Source organism: Vipera berus, assembly GCF_964194415.1.
Source record: "Vipera berus genome assembly, chromosome: 3".
Classification (NCBI taxonomy): Eukaryota; Metazoa; Chordata; class Lepidosauria; order Squamata; family Viperidae; genus Vipera; species Vipera berus.
In genome coordinates this window covers 181,152,075-181,176,270 of record NC_138204.1, presented here as the reverse complement: position 1 = coordinate 181,176,270, position 24,196 = coordinate 181,152,075, and the positions used below count along the sequence as shown (strand labels likewise).

General features: G+C 35.2%; 1 protein-coding gene across 3 annotated transcripts; it reads left to right on the top strand.

Moving 5' to 3' along the window:
- MYBL1 (MYB proto-oncogene like 1) lies at positions 1 to 24,196 on the top strand (the record flags this gene model as incomplete). 3 transcript variants are annotated; one of them, XM_081326130.1, is made up of 17 exons in its annotated part: positions 17 to 36; positions 4,453 to 4,558; positions 4,650 to 4,721; positions 4,955 to 5,047; positions 6,679 to 6,899; positions 8,704 to 8,887; positions 9,560 to 9,631; positions 10,816 to 10,917; positions 12,068 to 12,301; positions 13,614 to 13,955; positions 16,565 to 16,710; positions 16,913 to 17,027; positions 18,604 to 18,720; positions 18,808 to 18,909; positions 19,571 to 19,747; positions 20,492 to 20,565; positions 23,411 to 24,196. In XM_081326130.1, the coding sequence occupies 17 exons, from the start codon at positions 17 to 19 to the stop codon at positions 23,412 to 23,414; spliced, it is 2,181 nt and encodes a 726-aa protein (XP_081182256.1). In that variant the 3' UTR covers positions 23,415 to 24,196. The 3 variants fall into 3 exon arrangements, with proteins under 3 accessions (XP_081182254.1, XP_081182256.1, XP_081182255.1); XM_081326128.1 differs by lacking the exon at positions 23,411 to 24,196 and having other exon boundaries at positions 1 to 36; positions 4,439 to 4,558; positions 20,492 to 20,705; XM_081326129.1 differs by lacking the exon at positions 23,411 to 24,196 and having other exon boundaries at positions 20,492 to 20,705.

Genomic DNA, 24,196 nt, shown 5'->3' with positions numbered 1-24,196 from the left:
ATGGTACACGCAAAGGATGGCGAAGAGGCCGCGCAGGTGAGTGACCCCCTACCTACGCCTTCCCGTTTGCCGCCTTGGCATCTTCCACGCTCGGCTCTGCGTTTCCCTCATTTTCCGCCGCGGAATAGGCCATGCCACCGGATCACGGAAAGTTTCTCCTGCCGCTTCCACGTGCCCTGGCCGAACAAGCCCATGGACTTGTTCTCACTTATGCCGTGGTTTAAGGTTTTGTTATGCGGCGTTTACATAGTGTGGAAAGATGGTCCTGCTTCATCTATTCGTCTATTGCTAAATTTTCTCCTATATATTTAAATATGGGAGTATGTAAACAAAATAATATTTAAGGATTTTAAGAGGGAACAATACAATATTGGTCTTTAGTCAAAACTAAGAAAAATAACATTAAGTACAATGGGGAAAAAACAGGAAAATTATAAATACGTAACTATCTAAAACTGTGGTAGAAATGATAAAACGTAGCAGTAAAAATATACAGAGGAGTAAAAGATCCAAGATACAGAACCTTTGTTTATTAGTAATAAAAAGAAAAGCAAGAGAAGGCATTTTACTGAATTATTGAAATGGCTGGCTACTAAGCAACAGTGTACATTTCAGACTTGAAACCTGTTACAATGAATAGATAATATATACATACTTCTTTACTGCAAGATTTTGAACTGAGTCTAAATAATATAATATTGGTATCCTATTAGTATTTTGTCCAGTTCCAATTAGTATTTTGGGTTGATTTTTCAGTTTACCTTCAAGGACATTCCCACCTACATTATTTGTTACCTTTATCTGGATCAAAGTTTGAACTGTCAATACAAGTTTGTAAATCATATGGAATTGGCAGAACTTATTTTCAGATAAATAGGTATAGAACTAATGTGAATGGCTTTTGAAAATTATAACATGGAAAATTGATAAACTTTAATTATAGTTTATATAACTAACTTTATTTAGTTATGGCAGATGATTATGTCCAAACCACAACTGTGCCAGCCAGAAGCAGTTAGAGAACTGACAGATCAAGAGTTGAAATGAATTCAATTCAAGAATTGGCCTAAGATGATTAAAAGAGTTGGGAGTTGTAGATCAGGAGTGTCAAACTGGAGCATCATGGAGAAACCATCCCATTTTCGGCAATTGGAAAAAGTTCCGATACGTCACGTGACGTCGTGAGTTTGACATGCCTGTTGTAGATCAACCATATTTGGGGAATCATGACTGCTGTCTCTGACTCAAAGGGAGAGAATCAACTTAAAAAATAATACTGTAATCCTGTAGACCCTGATCTTACCAATATATTTTCCTAGAAAATTTTAAAGTGCAAATATTAATCACTTTGATTAATACTTTGTTAATGTGATTTTTTAAAAAATAAATGTAAAGGAATTAAGTGACAAGACTATGGTAAAATGGATTTGTCTGTTCTCTATTTTATGTGATAATATTTTATGTCTTGCTTAAACCATTTGCAAGGGAGACTATCAGAAAATTGTAAATAAAACACCCAATTTTGTAAATATTAGTATAGTACTCTCTGAAGCCAGTAGATGGCAGACTGTTCTCAAGGAAACGTGAAGGTGAAAATTATTCTTGTTTTCTTTAATGGGTAGTTTTAAAAATGAATGTTCTGTTTAATTATCGTTTCCTAATGTGCAATATTTGCATAGAATTAATTTCCTTATAGAAAAATATTTATATATATATATATATATATATTATTTTGATCTAGAAAAAATGCCATGGCATTTGCACAAAGATCAATGAATGAAAAGTAGTGCCTTGACTTCCAAAATGTTAACTTAAATAAGGATATTTTAATAAATGAAATAAAATAATTCTTGAAATGAGCACTTTTGGTACCTGTATTTGTCACATAATCACCCCCATTTACTACATATTTCTGCCAATTATAGTCAGGCATCTTAAACATCACGAAAGAACTCCATGCTTTGTCTTGTTGGAAGAAAAGTCTTCATCATGGTTCCATCCAAGCTGGGAATAAACATGGTGACTACTTTAGGAAGGAGGTTGTAGTTTATTGAAGAGGAGAACTAGACAGGAAGGTGGCTGGCAGAAAAAGAAGGGCTGAACACATGTAGGGAGTGGGTTTTTATACCCTCTGGAGCCTTTTGTTTGGAGCTGCTTCTTGTTCCTGTTTGAGGCTATTTCCTGTGTCATGAACTTTTGACCTGAGTCTGATTGTGCCTTTGTGGTATTCTGATGGTGATGGGTTAATTCTGTTATGTCCAAAGGTCATGTCCTGCTTCCCTGGGGCTGGGCTGATGACTCTTTGGATGGGGTATGTAGATTTTAGGTCTTTGTCTTTTTAATCTCCCAGCTGGGAGCCTGCAACCTTCCTGGATGGTTTACATCTGCATTTCTCTAGAAATGGTTTCTGCTTGGGGAGGGGAGACCTGGAGCTATTAAGAAAACTGGGCATGCTTTTCTGCCTCTTCAAGATCCTCTGAGGAAATATATCTTCCTCCCCTTTTAATATTTCTTTCTCTGGGGAGCTGACTTCCCACAATCTCCTGACAGATCTTTCTACTCTTTTGAGTTAAGAGCACAAATTTAAAAATGTTACATGGCACCAACACTGGACTATATGGTATTTGGATTAAGATTATGAGATCCAACTTCAAAATTGCCTTTTGGGCAAGTTGCAGCAAGATTTTCTTAAGCTTCTGAACTATACTTAAAAGTTATTTCAAAATTTTCAGTATTGCAGTGTAACACTCTAATTTGATATTGATACTCAGTTCAAGGAATTCCAGTGGAATAATACCATCTGCAATGTCCCAAATTGTAACCATTTTTTCTGCCAAAGCACAAATTTTGAACTTTTTTCCACAGTTAAGATTTGTGATAATACCCATAAACTAATGCTGCCTCTTTGCTTACAAGGATGGGCCTATGTTTTCTTTACTATCATGATGCTGTGAAGAAATTCTTAACTTCATTCTTGTAGTGTGATAATAATTGGGAAATTTCAACTTTTGAAATTTTCTGGAATCAGCATGTGAGGAAACCTTTCACAACCCTTCCAATATTGAAGAGTATCAATAATATGACCCAAATGTTCTTGTAAAATATCAGGCTTAACAGAAATTTCCCCTTGAGTAATCTGTCAGTTATCCTTTTCATGAAACTTTCTCATATGAAATTTGTTGGTTATTTTGACAGGTTATGCACTTCATTTTTAATTGAACAAACTGGTTATTCTTGGGGCACTATATTTAGAATTTGATGACCCAGCAGTGCACATTACTTATATCAATACCATCACCGTAAACAATTTGTGTTGAAATGTGAATTTTAATTGGAGGAATATATTTTTAACCTTCATTGGTCAAAAACTTAATTATTACATTTTGCTTAAAATACACTAACAAGCACTTCCAGTCTTCCTTTTCACAAATAATAGCAACACAACACAGAAACTTATCGTCAAGTGAAGTGAAAAAAACAAATGCTAAAAAATGTAAGAGTTTCTAGTGCATCAGTATTGCTCTCTGCAATTTATAATAATAGAAGCAGAATAATAGTTGGAAGGGACCTTGGAAATCTTCTAGTGCAACCCCCTGTTCAAGCAGGAAACTATATCATTTCAGACAAATGATTGTCCTATTTGTTCTTAAAAATCTCCAGTGTTGGAGCACTCAGAACTTCTGGAGGCAACTCATTCCACTGATTAATTGTTCTAACTCTCAGGAAATTTCTCCTTAGTTCTAGGTTCTCTCCTTGATTAGTTCCATCCAAACACTCATGTATATTTGGTATTTCAAAATAAGATTTATGATATCTTGTCAATATTTGATTATGTCAGTATGAGAATGTATCTGGAATAGATATGATATATTATATAATACAGATATGTTTACTTTAAATTGGTGTCAAACACACTGGGAAACCAGTGTATTATTGTTGGAACTAAAGTAATCTTTCAGGGGTATGCTTACATTTTCTATTCTTATTCCTGAAAGCAGTGAGGTTTGCTCTTGACATACATCAAGAATGTGAAATAGGAGAGGATGTAACTTGGGCATGCCCTCAAAGAGAAAATAATGTAAAAGTAGAAGACAACTAAGAAATATTCCAATTAGGACATTGGACAATTAGGTTGCTTTCTGCTTAAAAAATGTAGAGACATGTGAACATGGTATTCCTGTAGGCCATTCACATTATACCTACTTTGCTCCTGTGTGTTTTAAAAGCACAAATTTATTTAAATAAATATTTGATTAATATTTAAAGGACTTGATTTGGTTGCTTCTTAAAGTTTTATTAGATTTTAGCTGTTCAGTCAGTAATGGTGCATGAACAAATGAGTTTCAGTAACTTTTAGTTTAAAATGTTAACTATAAGTCTTCTTTAAAGCATGTGAGACATAGGCATATATTTACTGTCAATGTTAACTTAATAATAGCTTGCACTTTGCAGTGAGGAAGATGATGATGACCTTCATTATGCAGATCATGACTATGAAGTACCACAACAAAAAGGGGCAAAAAAGATATGTAACAGAGTAAAATGGACCCGTGATGAGGTGAGCTCAACTGTAACGTAGCTTATCCTCCATACAGTTTTGGGTTTAGTGTTGTAAAATTATTTATGGACATTTTTATCATTTATTACAGGATGAAAAACTTAAAAAACTAGTTGAACAACATGGAACAAGTGACTGGACATTTATTTCTAGTCATTTACAAGTAAGTGGAAAATTATTTACTGAGGCTTTTCTTATTTAGTATTCAACTGTTCAGAAGTTTCAGCATCATTATCCGAATAAACAATATAGAAAAAAAGACAGTTCCATCTACATCTTTCAGAATAGGATTTCCTAGTTTTAGAACAAAAATGCTATATGAATATTAGAATACTAAAACATCTTTAATCAGGATGACAAGCTATACAAAGAATATTTATTATTCATTTTTTGCAGAATCGTTCTGATTTTCAGTGTCAGCATCGATGGCAGAAGGTCCTAAATCCAGAACTTATTAAAGGACCCTGGACTAAGGAAGAAGATCAGAGGGTATCGGATTTATATTTATATTGCTCCTAAGTACTAATTTTGTTTCAGGAAGGACAGTATTGTTATTCAGGTATCTGTTGTCCTCTTTTGTCATATGTAGTTCAATACAAAGTAGGATATAACTAAGAACATTATAAATGTTTGCATCCATATTCTTTTGCTGCTTAAAATAGAGAGCCATCTCTTTTTTTAGCTTAAGAGCTGTGCTTGGCCTTTAATTAGAATACATTCCTATTTAATATGATTTACCCAATTCATCTTAACATTCCTATGCTCTGAGGGATCCTTGGTGTTCTGTGAACTTGGTTGTTTTCTTGCAGACATTTCATTAGTCAAACTGGATAACATCATCAGTAATGAAATGTATGCAAGAAAACAACCAAGCTCACAAAGCACTAAGGACCCCTCATTTCAACCCTGAGCTACAAATATTCTTTTATTCTTATGCTCTGTTATACAGTTATTTCCTGTAATTGTTCAAAAATTTAAATATTGATTAACATCTTCCCTTACGGAATTGTTAATATTGTTCCTTTTGGAAAGAAATGTGAATATATATACCAAATCAATAAAATGTTATGTGAAACCTAATAATACCTAGCAAAACCTTTTAAATAAAATTAATTATGTATAAAAAAGATTTCCCAAATTAATTTTATTGTCTATAATTTGTTTTTTAATATTTTAAGCCTCTTCATTATTCATAAATTTATAATAATAAATATTATATACTTGAAATAAAATATTAATAAGAGACTAAACCAGCATTTAAAATGTTCCTTAAGTGGGTTGCAAAGTTACAAGTTAAAAACAAAACAGTAAAGTACAATAAATAGTAAGGCTATGGAACATTTTGGGTTTAATTCCAAATTATTTCAAACTATGTTCTGTATCCTATCCTTTAGATATTCTATTTTATACTGCATTTCACCAGCTAGCTTCTAAATGTGATATTAGATCTGGTTTATAGATAGTGCTACATCATAATGTGAGGTGTGTGTGTGTGCTTAGATCAATCAGCCTATTCTGGCATAAGCCAGTATGGCTTTTAAACAAAGTATGCTGTAAAAAAATCCTGGCTTAGCATTATATAGGATTTCATCCATTGCATTTTCATGATTTCCCACTTCCCCTTAGCATCAGTGAGCCTTGGTGGAGCAGTGGGCTGATGCCTCCTTAAGTAACACCAGCTGCCTGCAATTATTGCAGGTTTGCATCCCACCAGGCTCAAGGTTGACTCAGCCTTCCATCTTTCTGAGGTAGGTAAATCTGGAGGACCCAGATTGTTGGGGGCAATAAGCTGACTTTGTAACAATGTCGCTTGGGGGGGGGGGGAAAGCCCTAATAAGCAGGCATATACATAGAATGAAGGCTATTGCTAAGCACATTTGATTTGTGCTTAGATTGTAAGCCGCCCTGAGTCTTCGGAGAAGGGCGGGATATAAATGGGATTAAAATAAAAAAATAAAAAATAAAAACCAGTGTCCTAAATGTAAGCCGCTGGAAGTCAGAATGATTTTGTAGCTAAAGAATTAAATAAATAGAATGAGATTCTTTACTTCTTCCACATGGGTGCTATTTTTTTCTTAAAACAATGCTGGAGAAAATGTGCCATTCAATTTGTATTCCAGGTGATTGAACTTGTTCAGAAATATGGTCCCAAACGCTGGTCTTTGATTGCAAAGCACTTAAAAGGAAGGATAGGGAAACAATGTCGAGAGAGATGGCATAATCACCTTAATCCAGAGGTAAAGAAATCTTCATGGACGGAAGAGGAGGACAGAATCATCTATGAAGCTCATAAACGTTTAGGAAACCGATGGGCTGAAATTGCAAAACTGCTTCCAGGAAGGTAAGTTTTTTAAAATTGTCTGTTTAAAATAATGCTATTATGTGACCTTTTTTACACAATATACTAATACATTTTCCATTAACCCAGTTAGAACAGTTAGGTTCATTCTGGTAGAAAACCAGCACAATTACCTGGATTAATTCTTCAATTTGGGAATAGTGAGTTTTTGCCCATTTTCTTCAGGAAGTCCCATGCTAGGAGAGTGCTGGCAGGGTTTTATAATATTACTTCTAAGGCAGCAACAGTGCTCCAAATCTTAATTCATCCTAAAATGAAGAACTCTCACTGCCTTTCTACTGTCCTGTTCCCTTTCTTCCTAGTTTTCATCAGCCTACATTTCAATGATCCTATGCAATCTTGTCCCATCCTGCAGCATGGTCACAGAGGACTTAAGAAATGCTGAGAGAAGAATGTTGAAAGGCTCAGTAGACATTTTCAGTGCCCCCTTCCTGCATCAGAAGCAAAATATATTTATTTATTTATTTATTTATTTATTTTATTACATTTATATACCGCCCTTTCCCGGAGGACTCAGGGCAGTTTACAGGGTAATTAAAAACCAAAAATACAAAAGTTAAAAAACCAAGTTTAAAAAAGATTAAATTTATCCCTGTATAAATAAAAAAGGTAAAAGGTAAAGGTAAAGGTTCCCCCGCACATGCGTGCTAGTCGTTTCCGACTCTAGGGGCCGGTGCTCATCTCCGTTTCAAAGCCGAAGAGCCAGCGCTTGTCCAAGGACATCTCCGTGGTCATGTGGCCGGCATGACTAGATGCCAAAGGCACACGGAACGCTGTTACCTTCCCACCGGAGTGGCTCAGTGGACGCGGTGGCTCAGTGGGTTAGGACGCTGAGCTTGTTGATCAGAAGGTCGGCAGCTTGGCGGGTCGAATCCCGAGTGCCGCGTAACAGAGTGAGCGCCTGTTACTCGTCCCAGCTTCTGCCAACCTAGCAGTTCGAAAGCACGTAAAAATGCAAGTAGAAATATAGGGACCACTCCGGTATAAATAAAACCCCAATTAAAATAAATTAATCCTCAGCCTGGGCCAGAGAGCTCGAAGAGCCAGGTCTTCAGGCCCCGGCGGAATGAACGGAGGTCGGGGGCAGTCCTCAGCTCCACTGGCAGCTGGTTCCAAAGGGCATGCGCCCCCACTGAGAAGGCCCTATCCCTGGGTGTTACCCGCCGGCAATCTCTTACCGGTGGCACCCTGAGAAGACCCTCCCTGTGGGAGCGCACTGGACGAAGGGAACTTGATGCCGGCAGCAGGTGTTCCCTCAGATATCCTGGACCCAAGCCATGTAGGGCTTTATAGGTTACTTTCTTTGCCCTAAAATCAGAGCCTTTGTTAACTGAAACAACGAAATCTTCAACCACTAAAAAAGACCTAAAAGGGCATAAGGCAACTTCAAAAGTGTGAACAGGGTTAGAGTTTGGGCAGAATTCAGAAGACACTCCTGGCCTCTGGGACATATTTTTACAAATCTCTGTTAGAAGATTACTACTGTGATTTTTCCTCCCACATTTTTCAAAAGGGATAATATAAAAAAGTATTATAACATTTTAACAACTTTTAAAGAACCATTTAAAATGAAATTTCATTTTAGAAATTTTGGAATAACATTTGTAACTTATTTCCTGTGCATAATTTTCAGTTCTGTGCAATATTTAATAAATGTTTATGTTATGGACATGATACAATTTATCAAACACTTACTATCTCATTCAAAAAGAATTCATTCTTTTCCACTGAAATTAGTGTAACTTTGGGGAACTTGACTTTGGATTATGTCCTATTATTTGTTTAGGACTGACAACTCAATAAAAAATCATTGGAACTCTACTATGCGAAGGAAAGTTGAACAAGAAGGATATTTACAAGATGGAATCAAGAGAGAGCGCCCTTGTTTGTCAAAACTTCCTCACAAAACTTGTGTACCTACGGATCATCTGCATCCCCAAAATCAATTTTATATACCGGTTCAGACACATGTAGGTTCCCAATTTGTTTATAGCCATATTTTTGCTATAGGGGAATGTTTATCAGAGCTTCATGCTGCAAATAATTTAAAATAATTTAGATGAGATACTTGAAAGAATCCAGAATTTTTAATACCTTCAGCATTGTTTTAGCTTTGTTTTTGATATATTTTTTAACTTAAAATACTTTTTTTTCCTGGGCCCCCGAAAATATTTGGTTTTTGATTTTGTTCATCTTAATATTCTTATTTTGTCCTAAAGTGGTAATTTTGAAAGTGTTTAATGTGTTCAAATTAATTTTTTCTAAAATTAAATGTTTAAATTATTCTGTAGAAATAATTGTGTAGAAATAATTGACTATATTTGTGTTATTTAATTTTATTTAATTTAATCTTATTTAATTTGTTCTAATTAAGGAGGTGGTCTGCATCTCCCTTAAAAATACAGGCTTTTAGGGATAACAGTATATTTAGGATGGTATTAAAGGATGAATAAATTAGCATTGGCTGCTTTCTTTCCTTTCCTGTCCCTTTATATAATCTTTCTGCAAAAAACCAACAATACAAGTAATTGGTTTTTCTGCTATTGAAAACTTATAGGATGTTAATATCAGGAGAAAGATGGGGGATTGGGAAATGTTTGTAAGCACATACATTCTAAGAATAACAAATGTTGATTTATTAGATACCAGGTTACCAGTACATTTCAACAGAAAGCAGCTGTTTAGACATTGCAAGTCCTTCAAACTTTATTCAGGTAATTGCAGGGCAATTATATTCACAGTTTAATCTTTCTCTGACATTATGACAGCATAAAAATATTTCTGTTTAATTGCTATGTGAAAAAATATTCTTAAAAAGGACCTTATCACCAGGAATACAATCAACATCAGTTATTTTGAAAGGATTTGTACACTTTTTTCATCAAGGAAATGGAATTACTTTGATAAAAAAATCTATGTCAATGCAGCTGAATTATTTCTAGATCTTGGATAGCAGATAAAATTCCTGTGCATAAATCTGGGAGTTTTTTTAATTACAGTATCAAATATGTTGGTCTGTTGTTTGAAATTTCCATTTCTTGCCTGATTTCAGCTTATTTTGTTTTTTAATGTAACAGTTTGATAGGATGGAAATTGGTTTTCAGTAATATCTTGCTAAAGAATAATGTATTTAGGAATTTGAGGAGTAATGTTTGTCAGTGAGCAATTATGAAATAAAATAATTGCTTATGGTCATCTGGTACATCTATATCAACACCACTCTAGACAATTGATGTATATTTTAAAATATTGCCAAATCTTGTTTACTTTTTTGGTTGTTCTGCAAGTTGGTCCCATAGCTAATATATAAATATGTCTGTACAAAACTAAATGAGAATGATAAAAAGTGACAGTAAATTAAAAGAATAATAGTTCCACACTGTTTGATAATAATCAGGTCCAGTTTTAAATAATGTGTCCAGTTCAGGTTCTGTGTTTTATGGATCTGGACCAGTGTGATGGTGCTCAGGGCAGTTACATCATTGTGATAAAAAGCTTCCAGCAACAGTGGCAAGGCAAGCTACTATATATAAACAGGGACAAAACCCCATTCTCTTCTATCAATATTATCTATTCAGGTATAAAATATCTACAGCAAACAACAAAGCTTATAGAGCACCAAGGACTCTACTATAAGTCTGTCAGGATTTCAACTTTGGTCTGAAATTATTCTGAAGCATATTTTTGGAAATTAGACAGCTGAGTTTATTTTAACCATATGTTGTCAGCCATGTCAATACTATTAAGACTATTTACTAACTGCCTGTTAATTTTAATTATACTAAAAATTCTGTTATCATTTCATTCTAATATCCCTTATAAATTATCTCCTAGTGATGTGTCCTAAATGTTATTCTGTCTCTTTGTGTGTTCTTTTTCCCCTCAATATCCATTCTAGCAGCCATTTGATGATGATCCTGACAAAGAGAAAAAAATAAAAGAACTTGAATTGCTACTTATGTCAGCTGAAAATGAAATCAGGAGAAAGCGAGTGACCTCAGTAAGAGCTGCTTGCATAAATGAAATATTTTTGCTGATTGGCAATTAAGTCTTTCTACATCTTTAAAATTAATTAATGAACATTGTACACCAATACATTGTAATGGTATTTGAAGTATAGTTGAAGAAATCCTGTTTCATTTCTCAAAAGATGCGGTATGGGCACCTGAGAAAGGGCTTGAATGGCATAAAATATTGCTTTTATTTTTCTTGTGACTTGTAGAACAAAGGATTACATACTACTTTCTGTGCTTTTTATTTCTTTGATGGCTCAGGGACGGCTAAACAAGTGTAGAGAGAGAGAAGCATGAGGATCACTCTGCATAACGTGGCTAGAGCAGGGGTGTCAAAATGCCGGCCCGCAGGCTAGACACGTCATTGGGAAACCACGGCCACCTCATTGCCGGCAATGGTGAAAAAGCTCCGATACATTGCGCGACGTGTCTGGGCTAGAAGATTATATATTTCATGCTCTCTCTATCATTTTGCAAAATTAATAATCCAGCTTCTATAGCAGCCATTAAAAAAGGAAGGTTAAGGACAGAGCAGGTGGAGTGAAGTACTCTATGATGTCATGCAAGTGGGGTTTTCCCTGTCTAGGAGACTTATGTTTGGTCCTTTTGATAATTCTTATTTATTTTTGGTTTAAAGGAATGGGTATATACCCTAAAAATAGTGAAATGAAACACCCCTAGTTTTTGAAAATTTGCTACTGAAATTTAGGAGTATGATTTCTTGGACCACAATAAAAATTGTTGACAGTTTAAAATTAGACACAGCTGCCATTCTTTTGGGAGTGGTCAGTATGAAATGATTAAAAATGTATGTTTGATTTAGATGGCTTAATAAGTAGGCTGAAGTACTCATATTTTGACAAAATAGTATGATTTTTAAAATGCCACATGATTATATCAGTAGCATAACTCTTTCTGGTATTTTTTGGAAATAAGTCATTTTATTAAATGAGACTTACTTCCAGGCAAGTGTATTACAGACTAATTAAAATCGTATTATATTGATTTGGTGACCCATTTTATATCACACTTCCATAATTGCCAGTGAGCTTAATTAATCATACATCTTCTATAGTGAGTTTGAATTATCTTTCATCTTAATTTTCACTAAAACAGCAACATTTTTTGTGTTCTTAGCAAGCCAGAAATTTTTCTAACTGGTCTGGAAACTTCATCATGGAAGATAACATGGCAAATACTTTAAATAGCCTCGGGGAGCAAACAAATGACTTTTATGATATAGATGATACACAAGCTTCAATAAATCAGCAAACTTCACCTAGCAAATACTTGGCTGTGGAAGCAAATGCAGTGCTGTCATCTCTACAGACCATACCTGAATTTGCAGAGACACTAGAACTCATTGAGTCCGTAAGTCTTAATAATAACATTCATATAATAAATAAAATCAGAAATTTTAGAATTTTTTTAATAGTTTACTAGGATTATTGTCCCAAAGTTTACTAAGATTATTAGTAGTAATAATTTTGTTCAATAAGGCTGCAATATTAACTGCTTATTAACTTTTGTGGGAGAAATACTACACAAATACTGAACCTGAATTTTTGGGGTTATCTCAGAAAGTACAGATAGTCCTCATTTAATAACCATAACTAGTACTGGGATCTCGGTCATCGAGTGAAGCAGTAATTAAGCAAGATGTCATGACTGCTTTGGTCAGTGACTACAATCTTGGCACACCCAGTTGTTAAGCAATCTTGTGGGCCTGGAGAAGATGGAGTCTTGGGTAAGGAAAATGGGTTGCCGGGGTGGGGGTGGGGGAACACTTTGGGAGTCCCAGTGCAAGGTAGGCTTGGATGCCTCTGTTTAGAAGCTGAAAATGCTCCCTGCCAAAATCCAAGCAGTATTTCCAGCCTTCCGGAATCTCCCTCCTTCCCTCCCTCCCTGAGGCATCCTGTTCTTACCTAACTGTGCTGCATCTTTAAGGCTGTAAATGTCAAGCACCGAGAAAATCAGAAAATGCAGGCAGTTCAAATGAGTAATTTAATTTAATTTAATTTAATTTAATAACATTTATATACCGTAAACCATCGCCAAAATTGTGGTTGGATTTTGGGATGGACCTTTTTCACCAGGCCTCCAGAAATGAGAGAGACTCCTCTAGACTCCAGAGACTGGCTGTGAATGCCCTGTACTGCAAGTGCTCCATGCCAAAATTCTGCTTGGATTTCGGAATGGACCTTTTCAGCCAAAATCCAGAAACCAGAGGGTGTCCTCTTGGCAGGCAACAGCAGTTTGTTACCTTTCCTTTTAGCTTCCCCATTGACCTTCTGAGGAAGCCAGTAGGGAAGATTACAAATGGTGATCACATGATCACAGAGTGCTTGGCAATCAGTCATAAGTATGAATGGATTGCCAAATTTCCTGATCACAATTATGTGATCCCAGAACTTTGAGCATGGGTCATAGTTTCCTTCATTCAGAGCCATCATAATTTTGAATGGTCACTGAACAAATAGTTGCTAAGCCAGTACTATCTGTAAGATTATTAAATTGGAGTAAAAGTATGTGTTAAAACTAAAGTTAAGATCTGTATTTATTTATTAAATGAAAAATATATAGCTGATTCACTGATATCCCCAGTCCAATTGGGGATAAATAACTTATTTCAAAGAGATGTTGTGAGTATATTTTTTCTCTCTTCTGTTGATGGATATTGGAGGATCCTGTAGCATGGAGTGATGTCACCAGCTTTGATCTTTCTGATGCGGTTCCCTCACCTGTCAATCAAGCTCCAGTAAAATTAATGCGTATTCAGCATAATGATGGGGCCATGGAGTGCCAGTTTAATGTAAGTGTTGTACTTGATGGCAAAAAAATATGTGATGAAGAAGAATCAAGATCTCCAAATGTAACCAAATTCAGTACTCCTACAATTTTACGCAAAAAGAAGAAAATCAGGACTGGACAGTCACCAGCCTATGAACAGAATGATGGATTGTGTAGCAACAATACTATGCTAAAACAAACACCAGTGAAAACACTACCTTTTTCTCCTTCTCAGGTAAATAAATATAGGATTCAACTAGTGATATTTTGTAGATTTATTTACTATTTATCAAAATGCAAAACAAAAGTATGAAGGAAAAGAATGGCTTGACAGGAAGAAATAGACTAAAGAATTATGGTTGGATGGAATAATGATATCCTCAACAAGCACAGTGTGAAAAGTTTAAAGAAGAAAAGATATTAAGTGTAATAAGCCAGGATGTTTTGCAAGGATAGAAGGTATAGCAGATGGAGGTTATGTAAGCTAGATTTAGCTCTGTTTATTTTTATTATCTTATGCCTTTAATTTCTTTGACTTACTATATGTCCTGTGCATAATGTCCTGTGCATAATGTTGTTTAGCCTGAAGGGAAATAGCATGATGGATAAGTATGTATGATGGGTTTTTTTTTTACAAAAAAAAATAATTAAGGATAATTATTTCCTTTTATATAAATTATTAATGTTTTTATGAGAAAATGCTGTATGCAGCTATACAAGGAAATCTTTAAAGCAGAGTCCCCCAACCTTTCCAGTTTTACGGACCAGCTGGTGGGGTAAGAGGGGGTGTTTCTGTGCAGGTGGTGGGCAAACACGCCTGCTGCTCGCGCAAGTGGAGAGTGCTCTTGCCCGCTACTCGTGTAAGTGGGGATGCACATGTGCGCTTACCCACTATTTCTGTGGCTTGGTTCCGAACGCCAGAGGAGAGAGATTTCAAGATGGAATTTAACAATACAAGGAAGTATGACTTAACCCAGATGGGAAAATAAATTACAGGAAACTCTGGACATGGAAAATTTAATTTAATTTTAATTTTATTAGATTTATATACCGCCCTTTCCCGAAGGACTCAGGGTGGTTTACAGGGCATTTTAAAATCACACCAATACAAAATACAAAAGTTAAAAAACAATTAAAAAGATTAAATTATCCCTGAAAATAAAAACCCCAGTTAAAAATTCTCAGCCTGGGCTGGAGAGCTCAAAGAGCCAAGTCTTCAGGTCCCGGCGGAATGAACGCAGGTCAGGGGCAGTCCTGAGCTCCACGGGCAGCTGGTTCCAGAGGGCAGGCGCACCCACAGAGAAGGCCCTCCCCCTGGGTGTTATCCGCGGGCAATCTTTTACCGGCGGCACCCTGAGAAGACCCTCCCTGTGTGAGCGCACTGGACGAAGGGAACTTGATGCTGGCAGCAGGTGTTCCCTCAAATATCCCAGACCCAAGCCATTCAGCGCTTTATAGGTCATCACCAGCACCTTGAATCTCACCCGGAGGGCAACTGGAAGCCAATGCAGCTTGCGGAGTAGAGGTGTTACATGGGAGTATCGGGAAACCCCCATCACAACTCGCGCGGCCGCATTCTGCACCAGTTGAAGCCTCCGAGTGGTCCTCAAGGGCAGCCCCATGTAGAGAGTGTTGCAGTAGTCTAAATGGGAGGTCACGAGCGCATGAGTGACTGTGCGTAGGGCATCTCGGTCCAGGTAGGGTCGCAACTGGCGCACCAGGCGAACCTGGGCAAAAGCCGCCCTGGTCACGGCTCCTATATGATCTTCAAAATTGAGCCGTGAGTCCAGGAGGACGCCCAAGTTGCGAGCCCTATCAATGGGGGGTAACACCTCACCCCCCATCGTTAAAGGTGGAATAGAGATGCCAATATGCACAGCCACTCAGTCTTGGCAGGATTGAGACGAAGCCTGTTTCTCCCCATCCAGACCTGGACTGCCTCCAGGCAATGGGACATCACGGTGAGACAAACTACACCTTAAGATTACAAAATAAGTTTGAAGACAAGAAAAAAGATTTGGCAAAATGGATTTTCCAAAAGAATTATGAGAACTTGAGAGACAAAAAATAATAAAATCAAGAAATAAAAAAGGGAAAAGATTTTCAATGAATACGTAGGGGTGAAACTTTCCTATAAAAACATCTTACCTGTTTTGCCTTTTGTATCCGCAACAACATTTATAAGATTATGGGAAAATTCTTTGATTCATTGAAGCATATTGAACAGGGAAGATGAGAAAAAAGACTTAAATACTTAAGTATAACTAATTTTGAGAATATCTTAACCAGTAAGAATGTTTTGAATATTGTGGGGAAAACAAATTTAAATGAGAATGTAAACAGGATTTATGATGAGGCAAGCAAGATGATCAATGAAAAGAAGTTTTATATTGATGTGGTTATTATTTGCAGAAACATGAGAAAAATGTTTATATTTAATTGTTATTTATTTAAATAACTATTAATTTAAGGTTGGCAAAAGACAATATTATTGGAAGAAGAGGAAATCAAGTAAAGCTATTATATGGACTATAGAATTATAGAGATTAATTGTTATTGATTTTTTTTAAACACCAACCCAGACAACACGATGTTTAGCAAATATTAAGGCGTATGTTAAAAATTAATAAAACATATTTTTAAAAAGTATGTAATGTTATGACAAGTAGACCATATTAATGTGTGTGTTTTTTCCAAAGATCTCCTTTTTGTGCCTATTTAGCTATAGAACAACATATTTAATTGTAATATAAGATGGGGAATAATTATCTGTACTGCAGATATTAAACAGTTGGAGTTAAATACTTATTAACTGTATAATTTATATTCTTGCTTTACATACAGTTCTTCAATACATGTTCTGGAAATGAGCAGTTTAGTCTTGAAAATACTCCATTTACATCAACTCCAATTTGTAGCCAAAAAGTTCTTATTACAACTCCCCTACATAATAAAGATGCAACACCCAAAGATCAAAAGGAAAATGCTGGGTAAGTACATAATTTAATATGGATTAGGAATTAAATATGCTTTTTGAAATAAAAAGGAAAGCAAATTTAAGTGGACTAAAAATTACTGCCAAAATGTAAAAGGTTAAAACAGATTCTGCATTCTGCATGAAGCTTTTTCATTCAGAACAATTTATTTGATTATCATATAAAATTGCTTATACATATTTGGGGTCTTATATAGTTTTAGGACACCTACTATTAGAAGATCACTACTAGGCACAACACCAAGGACTCCAACTCCATTTAAGAATGCTTTAGCTGCTCAAGAAAAGAAATATGGTCCTTTGAAAATTGTGGTATGTACCATTTTGATTCATATCACTTATGCAATGTGACCAACCTAATTTTATGATTAAAAGTTGATGGTTGAGCAATGCTACATAATTTACATTCAGAAAAGTTCAAAAATGTGTTATAATATATTGTTAGTATTTATAGTGTTATGTTACTATATTTCTATAAAGTCTGTAAATTAAAAATGTAATCTTGTATATTGAATGCCCTCAATTTTATCAACCTTGATTCAGTGGATTTTGAATATAAGACAAAATCTGAATTTCAAGCTGTGACAGACTACTCAATCCAAGCAAGGACAGTTTGAACAATGTATATACATTCTGTGTCTTTTATGTATTTTACATATATTAAATTAGTTTGCTGCCCATCTCGCTTCGAAGTGACTCAGGGCAGCTTACAATATTAAAGGTAACAAAATCATAAAAGATAAATATTTCTAAAAGCAATAAAAATAGAATTTGTAATTTGTTATATCAACAACTGTGTTTTAAAATAGTATACTCTAAAACTCTGGCCACTAAGAGAAATATTGAATGTTAGTTATTACTACTACTATAGGTAGCTCATTTTAAAAAGAAAAACTGGCTTGTTTAGTGACCAGTGGCACTGAAAAAGTAACTTTAGGACTGGTTCTCACACTTATCACCATCACAGTGTCTCCGTGGTCACATGATTGAGATTCTCAACCCTTAAACACTTACAACTACTGCATCATCTCACAGGCGTATGATTGCTATTTGCCCACTCCGGAGCTAACCAAAAATAAACAGATTCAATGAAGAAGCTATCAATGAAATCGCAAGTCGCAGTCACATAGTGTCTTGCTCAATAGCACTGGGTGATTCCCTTAACAGTTGCAGCAGAAATGGAATCACAAGTCTTTGCAATCATGTAATGCGTCATCTAACAATTGTATTGCTTAGCAAATGAGTTGCCAGTCCCAATTGTGGTTAAGTGAGGACTACCTGTATTAAGGTGATCCCTCATTTTATGTCCCTTAAGTAGTTTGGATTAAAAGATAATAATTGGCCCAAAGTCTTCCAGTGTATTCCAAGGACAAGTGGAAATGAAAGCTTTGTTTTTCTGGTCCCAGCACAATACTTTAACCACTATAATGTAGTGGTTCTCCACTTATCTAAATCCTTGTCTTGAAATGATACATGAATAGACTGAAACTAGACCATTTAAAATTTATTTCAGAGTTTACATATTACTTGTGGCTCAGAATTCTGCCTACTTAATGAAGAATGGAACGTAATACTTAGAAACATAGAGGCCATTTAGACCAGGGGTGTCAAACTCACAACGTCATGTGATGTGTCATGATGTATCGTGATTTTTTTTGCCATTGCTGGCAATAGGGTGGGCGCAGTTTTGGTATGATGCATCTGACCTGCGGGCCGGCAGTTTGACACCCCTGACTTAGACCATCAAATCTAGCCGCCTGCTCTTGAGAATTTAATCAGAATATTAAAAGTTAAAAGTAAAATAAAATGTGAGCTTAAGATTAATGGATTTCAGTAACTAAAAATGAAGAACTTGCTATTTTCTGTTATTTTAATCACTTAATTTCAGTCACAGCCTCTTGCCTTTTTGGAAGAAGATATTCGAGAGGTTTTAAAAGAGGAAACTGGAACAGATATATTCTTCAAGGAAGAGGAAGAGTCTGTCCATAAAGGATGCAAACTAGAGGTAAATTATGCTGCATATAGCCCTAGAATTTCAGGGGCAATGGAAATAATTTTAATTGCTTCTTTTTCTGTAAAATATTGATCATAGAACACTTCTGTAAAGAGAGTCAGGAAATCATTGGTCTTGGATCCTTGGGAAAAAGAAGAACTTGGTGACCCTGTTTTTGCAGATAATGTTTCAGATATGCAGGTCAGTGCCATAATATCAGAAATTCAAATATTTCATACTAATAGAGATTAGAATATACTATAGCAGCCATGTCAAACTCACGATGTCACGTGACGTGTGACTTCTCGAGACTTTTTCCCATTGCCAACAATAGGGTGGGTGCAGTTTTGGTGTGACGCATCTGGCCTGTGGGCCGACAGTTTGACATTCCTGTACTATAGCATCAAGAACTTTAACCAGCATTTGTCTTCTTAACTATCACTGCAAGAAAACATGATTTTAGTATCTAAAAGAATTGATACTAAGAACTATAACGATCAGTAATTGTAAGAATAAGCAGTGGGCTAACTTTTTTGATTTCTGCAAGTGTAATGTTGTAGCTTTGGCCAGGTGTGATTAGACAGACAAGGAATTTGTCTCCAGTACAGAAGATTTCATGTTAATGATGCCAGAATAGTTTCACTGACAATTTTAAATGTTTTAAGTTTGAATTCTTGGGAGTTAAATGAAAGCCTATTTTTAATGTTTTGTGCTAGTTTTTAAAGAATGATAAATGCTTGTAAAGCTTTGCCTCAGAATTTTAATATGTAAACCTGCAGGATGGCATCCTTAAACTTTATAAACTTATAATTCTCCAAGCAAGAAACAGGTTGTTTTATTAAACTTTTTTTTTGCAATATAGTCAGAGAATATCTATACTACATCACTTCTAATGATACCGTTATTGGAAATACATGACAATAGAGACAATTCAACTCCAGAGAAACAAGATTCCAATTTAACAAAACTGAATTTAGCGTGGAAAAAAAAGCTGAATACATACACTTCAAAAAATTTTAAAGCAGAAAAACCTCTTCAGGTTTGTATTTAAGAAATCTTAATATTTAACTCTATTTACTTTGTCTTTGAAAGGTAAATTTATAAATTATAATATTTCTATTGTTTATTAATATATAAAGAATCAAGGCTTCTGGTATTGGACTATCCTATGTTTGCAAAATGCTTCCTTCAGATTCAGGATTCAAAATTAAGAGACATGTGCTTTAAGTTAAAAATTGCTGTTGCAGTAAAATCTCTTTACTACATCCTTAGATCAGTGTTGCTGAGTGTTCATTTGGTTGCATAGTTCATTTAATGCATTCCATAGTTTTGTATGCACACAATACTCCTTTTCCATTCCCACTGTCTTCTAATTTCTGAGTAAATTAGATAATAAAGATTGAATAAATTGTGGAAGACATAACACAGAACTTCTCAATGGTTTCTTGCAATGCCTGAACATGCATGCCTATGTAGCTTCATTGGGACGGGTTAATTGGTTCTAAGCATGAGTGTTACACCTTCAGTAACCTGGTGTTCAAAGTGCTTTACATGATTTTATACATGTTTATTTAGGCTAGTCAGGAAGCCAATACTATTTTCCTATATTCTAGTTCATAGCATGGGATTAAGGATGGCAGTCTTTTAATCATTAAGTGAAATCAAGAAATGTTGAATTGTTCTTGCTTTTTTATTTTAATGTTTGGTTATTTTAACCCTTGGCTTTAAGATATTTAATTGATTTGATTCTGAATATAATTATTAACTGGACTATGTACAACAGGCAAATTGTGAATGGGAAGCTGTTGTTTATGGGAAGACAGAAGATCAACTTATTATGACTGAGCAAGCAAGAAGGTACTTGAGCACCTATTCAGCTTCTGGCAGCACTTCAAAGGCTCTCATCTTGTGATTGTCTTAAGAACATGTCAAATATACCTTTCCCCACTTTTTTTTTATTACAGACTTGTTTGCAGTACTTATTTGAAACTGCCTTCTAAGGGGATTGTAATACCCCTTTTTTTGAAAAATACAAAGGATACAAATATCCCCCATCCTTTTTTAAAGCAATTTTTAAACGGTCTTTTGAAAGACCACTAAATTAAATGGTAAAAGAAATGACTGCATATTTTTTCTATCAGTCAGTTTTCTAAATTATTCTTTAATATATACATCTAATGTTCTTCTAAAGAAACTTTTAGACTTAGAGGTGTTTGGTAATCTATGAAAGAAAAATGTACATTAGTCTTTGAGAATGCTTTTGCTAAAGTCATTTGCTAATGTAGCAATTTTGAATATGAAGAAGGGCTAGAGGAAGAATAGACAGTTGCACTACTTGTACAAGGTATGCTGCACAGAATTAACTACAGTGTTATATGTATTTATTTCAGAATGGTACTTCTAGTAGGAGAAGACAAACATGAATTTAATTTTTATTAGGATAAAGCGTCAGTATTCATTAATCTCAAACTGAGACCTTTGTTGAATGTATTGTACAGCATGTGGGAGCAGAATAGCTTTTGTAAATTGTGAGACAGTTTGTGTATCATTTAGTTTCATTTTAAAGCTTGAGGCTGCAATTTCATCTAGTGCTCACAATATTTCCTGCTGATTTTTGCAAAGCAACATAAACTTGCTCTTGGCTGCAATAGAGAAAGTAGTAATAGTAATTCACCACCCTCTGTTGAGAAATTATATAGATGTGCATTTTGCCTCTCCTTCTTTCTTTAATGTAGCCTCAGCCCTAAGTAATATAAATCAGTTCAGTTCTGTCTAGTTCATTTGGAGATGAATGGTATTCTCCTTTTGCCTTCCTGTCATCCATATACCATTACACTTTGCTTTTTACTGCCAGTCTTTACTAGGTTACTTGATACACAAATCTGAGGCTGCCTCCTATATTCTTTGGCTTTGGGATTCCATTCATTTCAATGGATCTTTGCAAAATATACCAAAGGCAGTAAAAAAACAGTTTTGGAAGATCAGGACAAATGAAATGGATTAACCTTGGCTGAATGTCACTATGAAAGGAAAAAAAGTTCTCTTTATGCCATTAAGATGGGAAGCGAAGGATTGCTTTTTTTTAATGGCTTATTCTCAGTTTATGCTTTCTGTCAGTGCTGAGAGAGTGTTGCTATTCCATAAATATTGAGGCAAATATTAGGGAATATAGGAAAAAGCTACTGGTGGCTCTTGTTTCTGCAAATACCATTAGACCGTAGGAAAGAATAAAAGCCAGCATGATGAGAATTTTGAAAAGTTGGTACCATGTTCATGACAGAAGTTAATAATCTGAAAACTTGGAGAGGAGCTTCAAGTCATCTGGTCCCTCATAGTATGCTCTATTTTGCTCCTTGTTTCCACAAATGCATGGCAATTCACATAAAGATAATGGAACAAATTGTAATACATGAATTAGCTGATGGAACAACGATATTTTTAAACGTGTCCAGAACAGATCTCAAAGAGAACTTCTTCTGGACTTGGGCTTTCTTTCAGAGTAGCATAGACTTCATTGTGAAAATGAAAAAAGAAAGGAGACAGGATGAGCACTTTCACTAAACTATCATAGTGGAGGAATATATCTGTGACATGATGCTAGAATTGATAGGGCTGCTCTGCAAATATCAGCACCTGAAATGGTATGTGGACACAAACAATAACTAATTTTCAGCCTCTTTGTATATATGTGTATGTACACACAAACACACACAGTGTCTTCAGAGCTTGTAATAAAATAGCCCCAGTTGACATGAGAAGAAAAGTTAACTTGGTGCATTGGAATACAGCAATATTACAATCTGTGAAGTACATTAATTTGCATTTCATCTGTTTAAAGATTGCACTATTCCCTTTTCAATCATGTAGTTTACATAGTCATTTTAAAATCCGCCTGACTTTAATTTCAGATACTCCATAAGCTGAACGTTAAAGGGACAAACCTTTATGACGAGACAGAATGTGATAAGACACAATTTGGCTTCTTGTGGCTTTAATGAAGGCATGAATCCCAATGCATTTAATTACAAATGTGAGAACAAAAAAACTGGTTCACTTAGTTCCTTTTCTTGACACAAGCAGCCATGGGCCCTGGTACGTTTGGGTCTGTTTTGGTATGGGAGAATTTAACTTAACTGACCTATAGGTGGATAACTGCTGCAGCTGTCTCTGTGATCATGCTTGATGAATTGCTGCCATAGTTGTGGCACATGCTATTGGTCTATTTCTATGTAGCTTAGCTCATTTCAACACTTTCCCATACCTAGGCATATACAAACCTAAAGGGGATGGCGGTGGCCATGACTGCTTGTTTTGAAATTTGAAATTGCCTCTAAAATAATTTATAGCTGCTCTTGGGAGCTCTAATAACATAGTTATAAAACTGCTTAAAAAGCAAAATAGCCTTTTTTAATTTAAGAGTTGTTCGTGATTTTAATCTTCACAGGTTATGGGAGTTGCTTCAATTTACTTGTTTTAGACACTTGCACTTATTTTTGTCCTATTTGAAGGAATGTCTTGGTTTTGTTCTTCCTATAGCTATTTTTTTAGTGAATTTCTTATAGAACATAATGGTGTGCTGTCAACCTAAATACTGACAGATAAATAGAATTGTATACTGTAGAATTGTATACTGTATACTATAGTTTTTAGCTATTTATATATCTGACACTCTTCCTCTCCACTCCTGGGTGTGCTGCTATAGCTAGTAGCAGAATCTGCTTGCTGCTATGAGAGACGGAAAGAGCGAGCATCATATGCACTGTATGTAAAATGACAAATAGAATGATGGCATGTTTTCAAGTTATATTGATATCAACTGTTGCTGTGCGGAGAGAAACACAATTATTAGAAAGAAACTTGATACCACATACCACCAAGAACTCTAAAAAGGAATTTCCCCCTTATTTTAAAATTGTATGTGGTATGTGAAACAATCTATACTTTAAAAAATAGCTGGAGACCCTTATACAATAATTTATTTATTCTAAATCAATATTTATATATAGAATATTCATTTTGCTGTCTTTCATAGGCCAGTTTTTTTAAAAAAATGTTAACATTTTTCAGAATAATTTGGTAGAAAATGGAATTCTTCATCAACATGTGAGAGCAGTTTCGAATACTTTTTGGTTTTGTGTTTTGTTCTCTCTTTAAGTTAGATTTTTAGAATACTCCCTCTCTAAAGTACAAAAGAGCTCAGTGAATGTGATTTGCATAGTGAGACTTACGCAGATGACTATGTAACAAGATGCCCAACATGCCTTTTATGTTTTCTCCTTATAAAAAAACATATTAGTCTAACCCTAAGTAAGCTGTTTCAGCTTTGATGAGAATTCATAAAGTAGTTTGCACATGTATGAATCCCTTTACTGCTGGCTATATGTAGTTCCTTAATTGTATTTAAATGGGTTGTCTCAATTGCAATCAATATGCCAAGATCCAAAGGATGTGTGTGTATTTGTGTTGCCCTAAGCATGCATTTTGGATT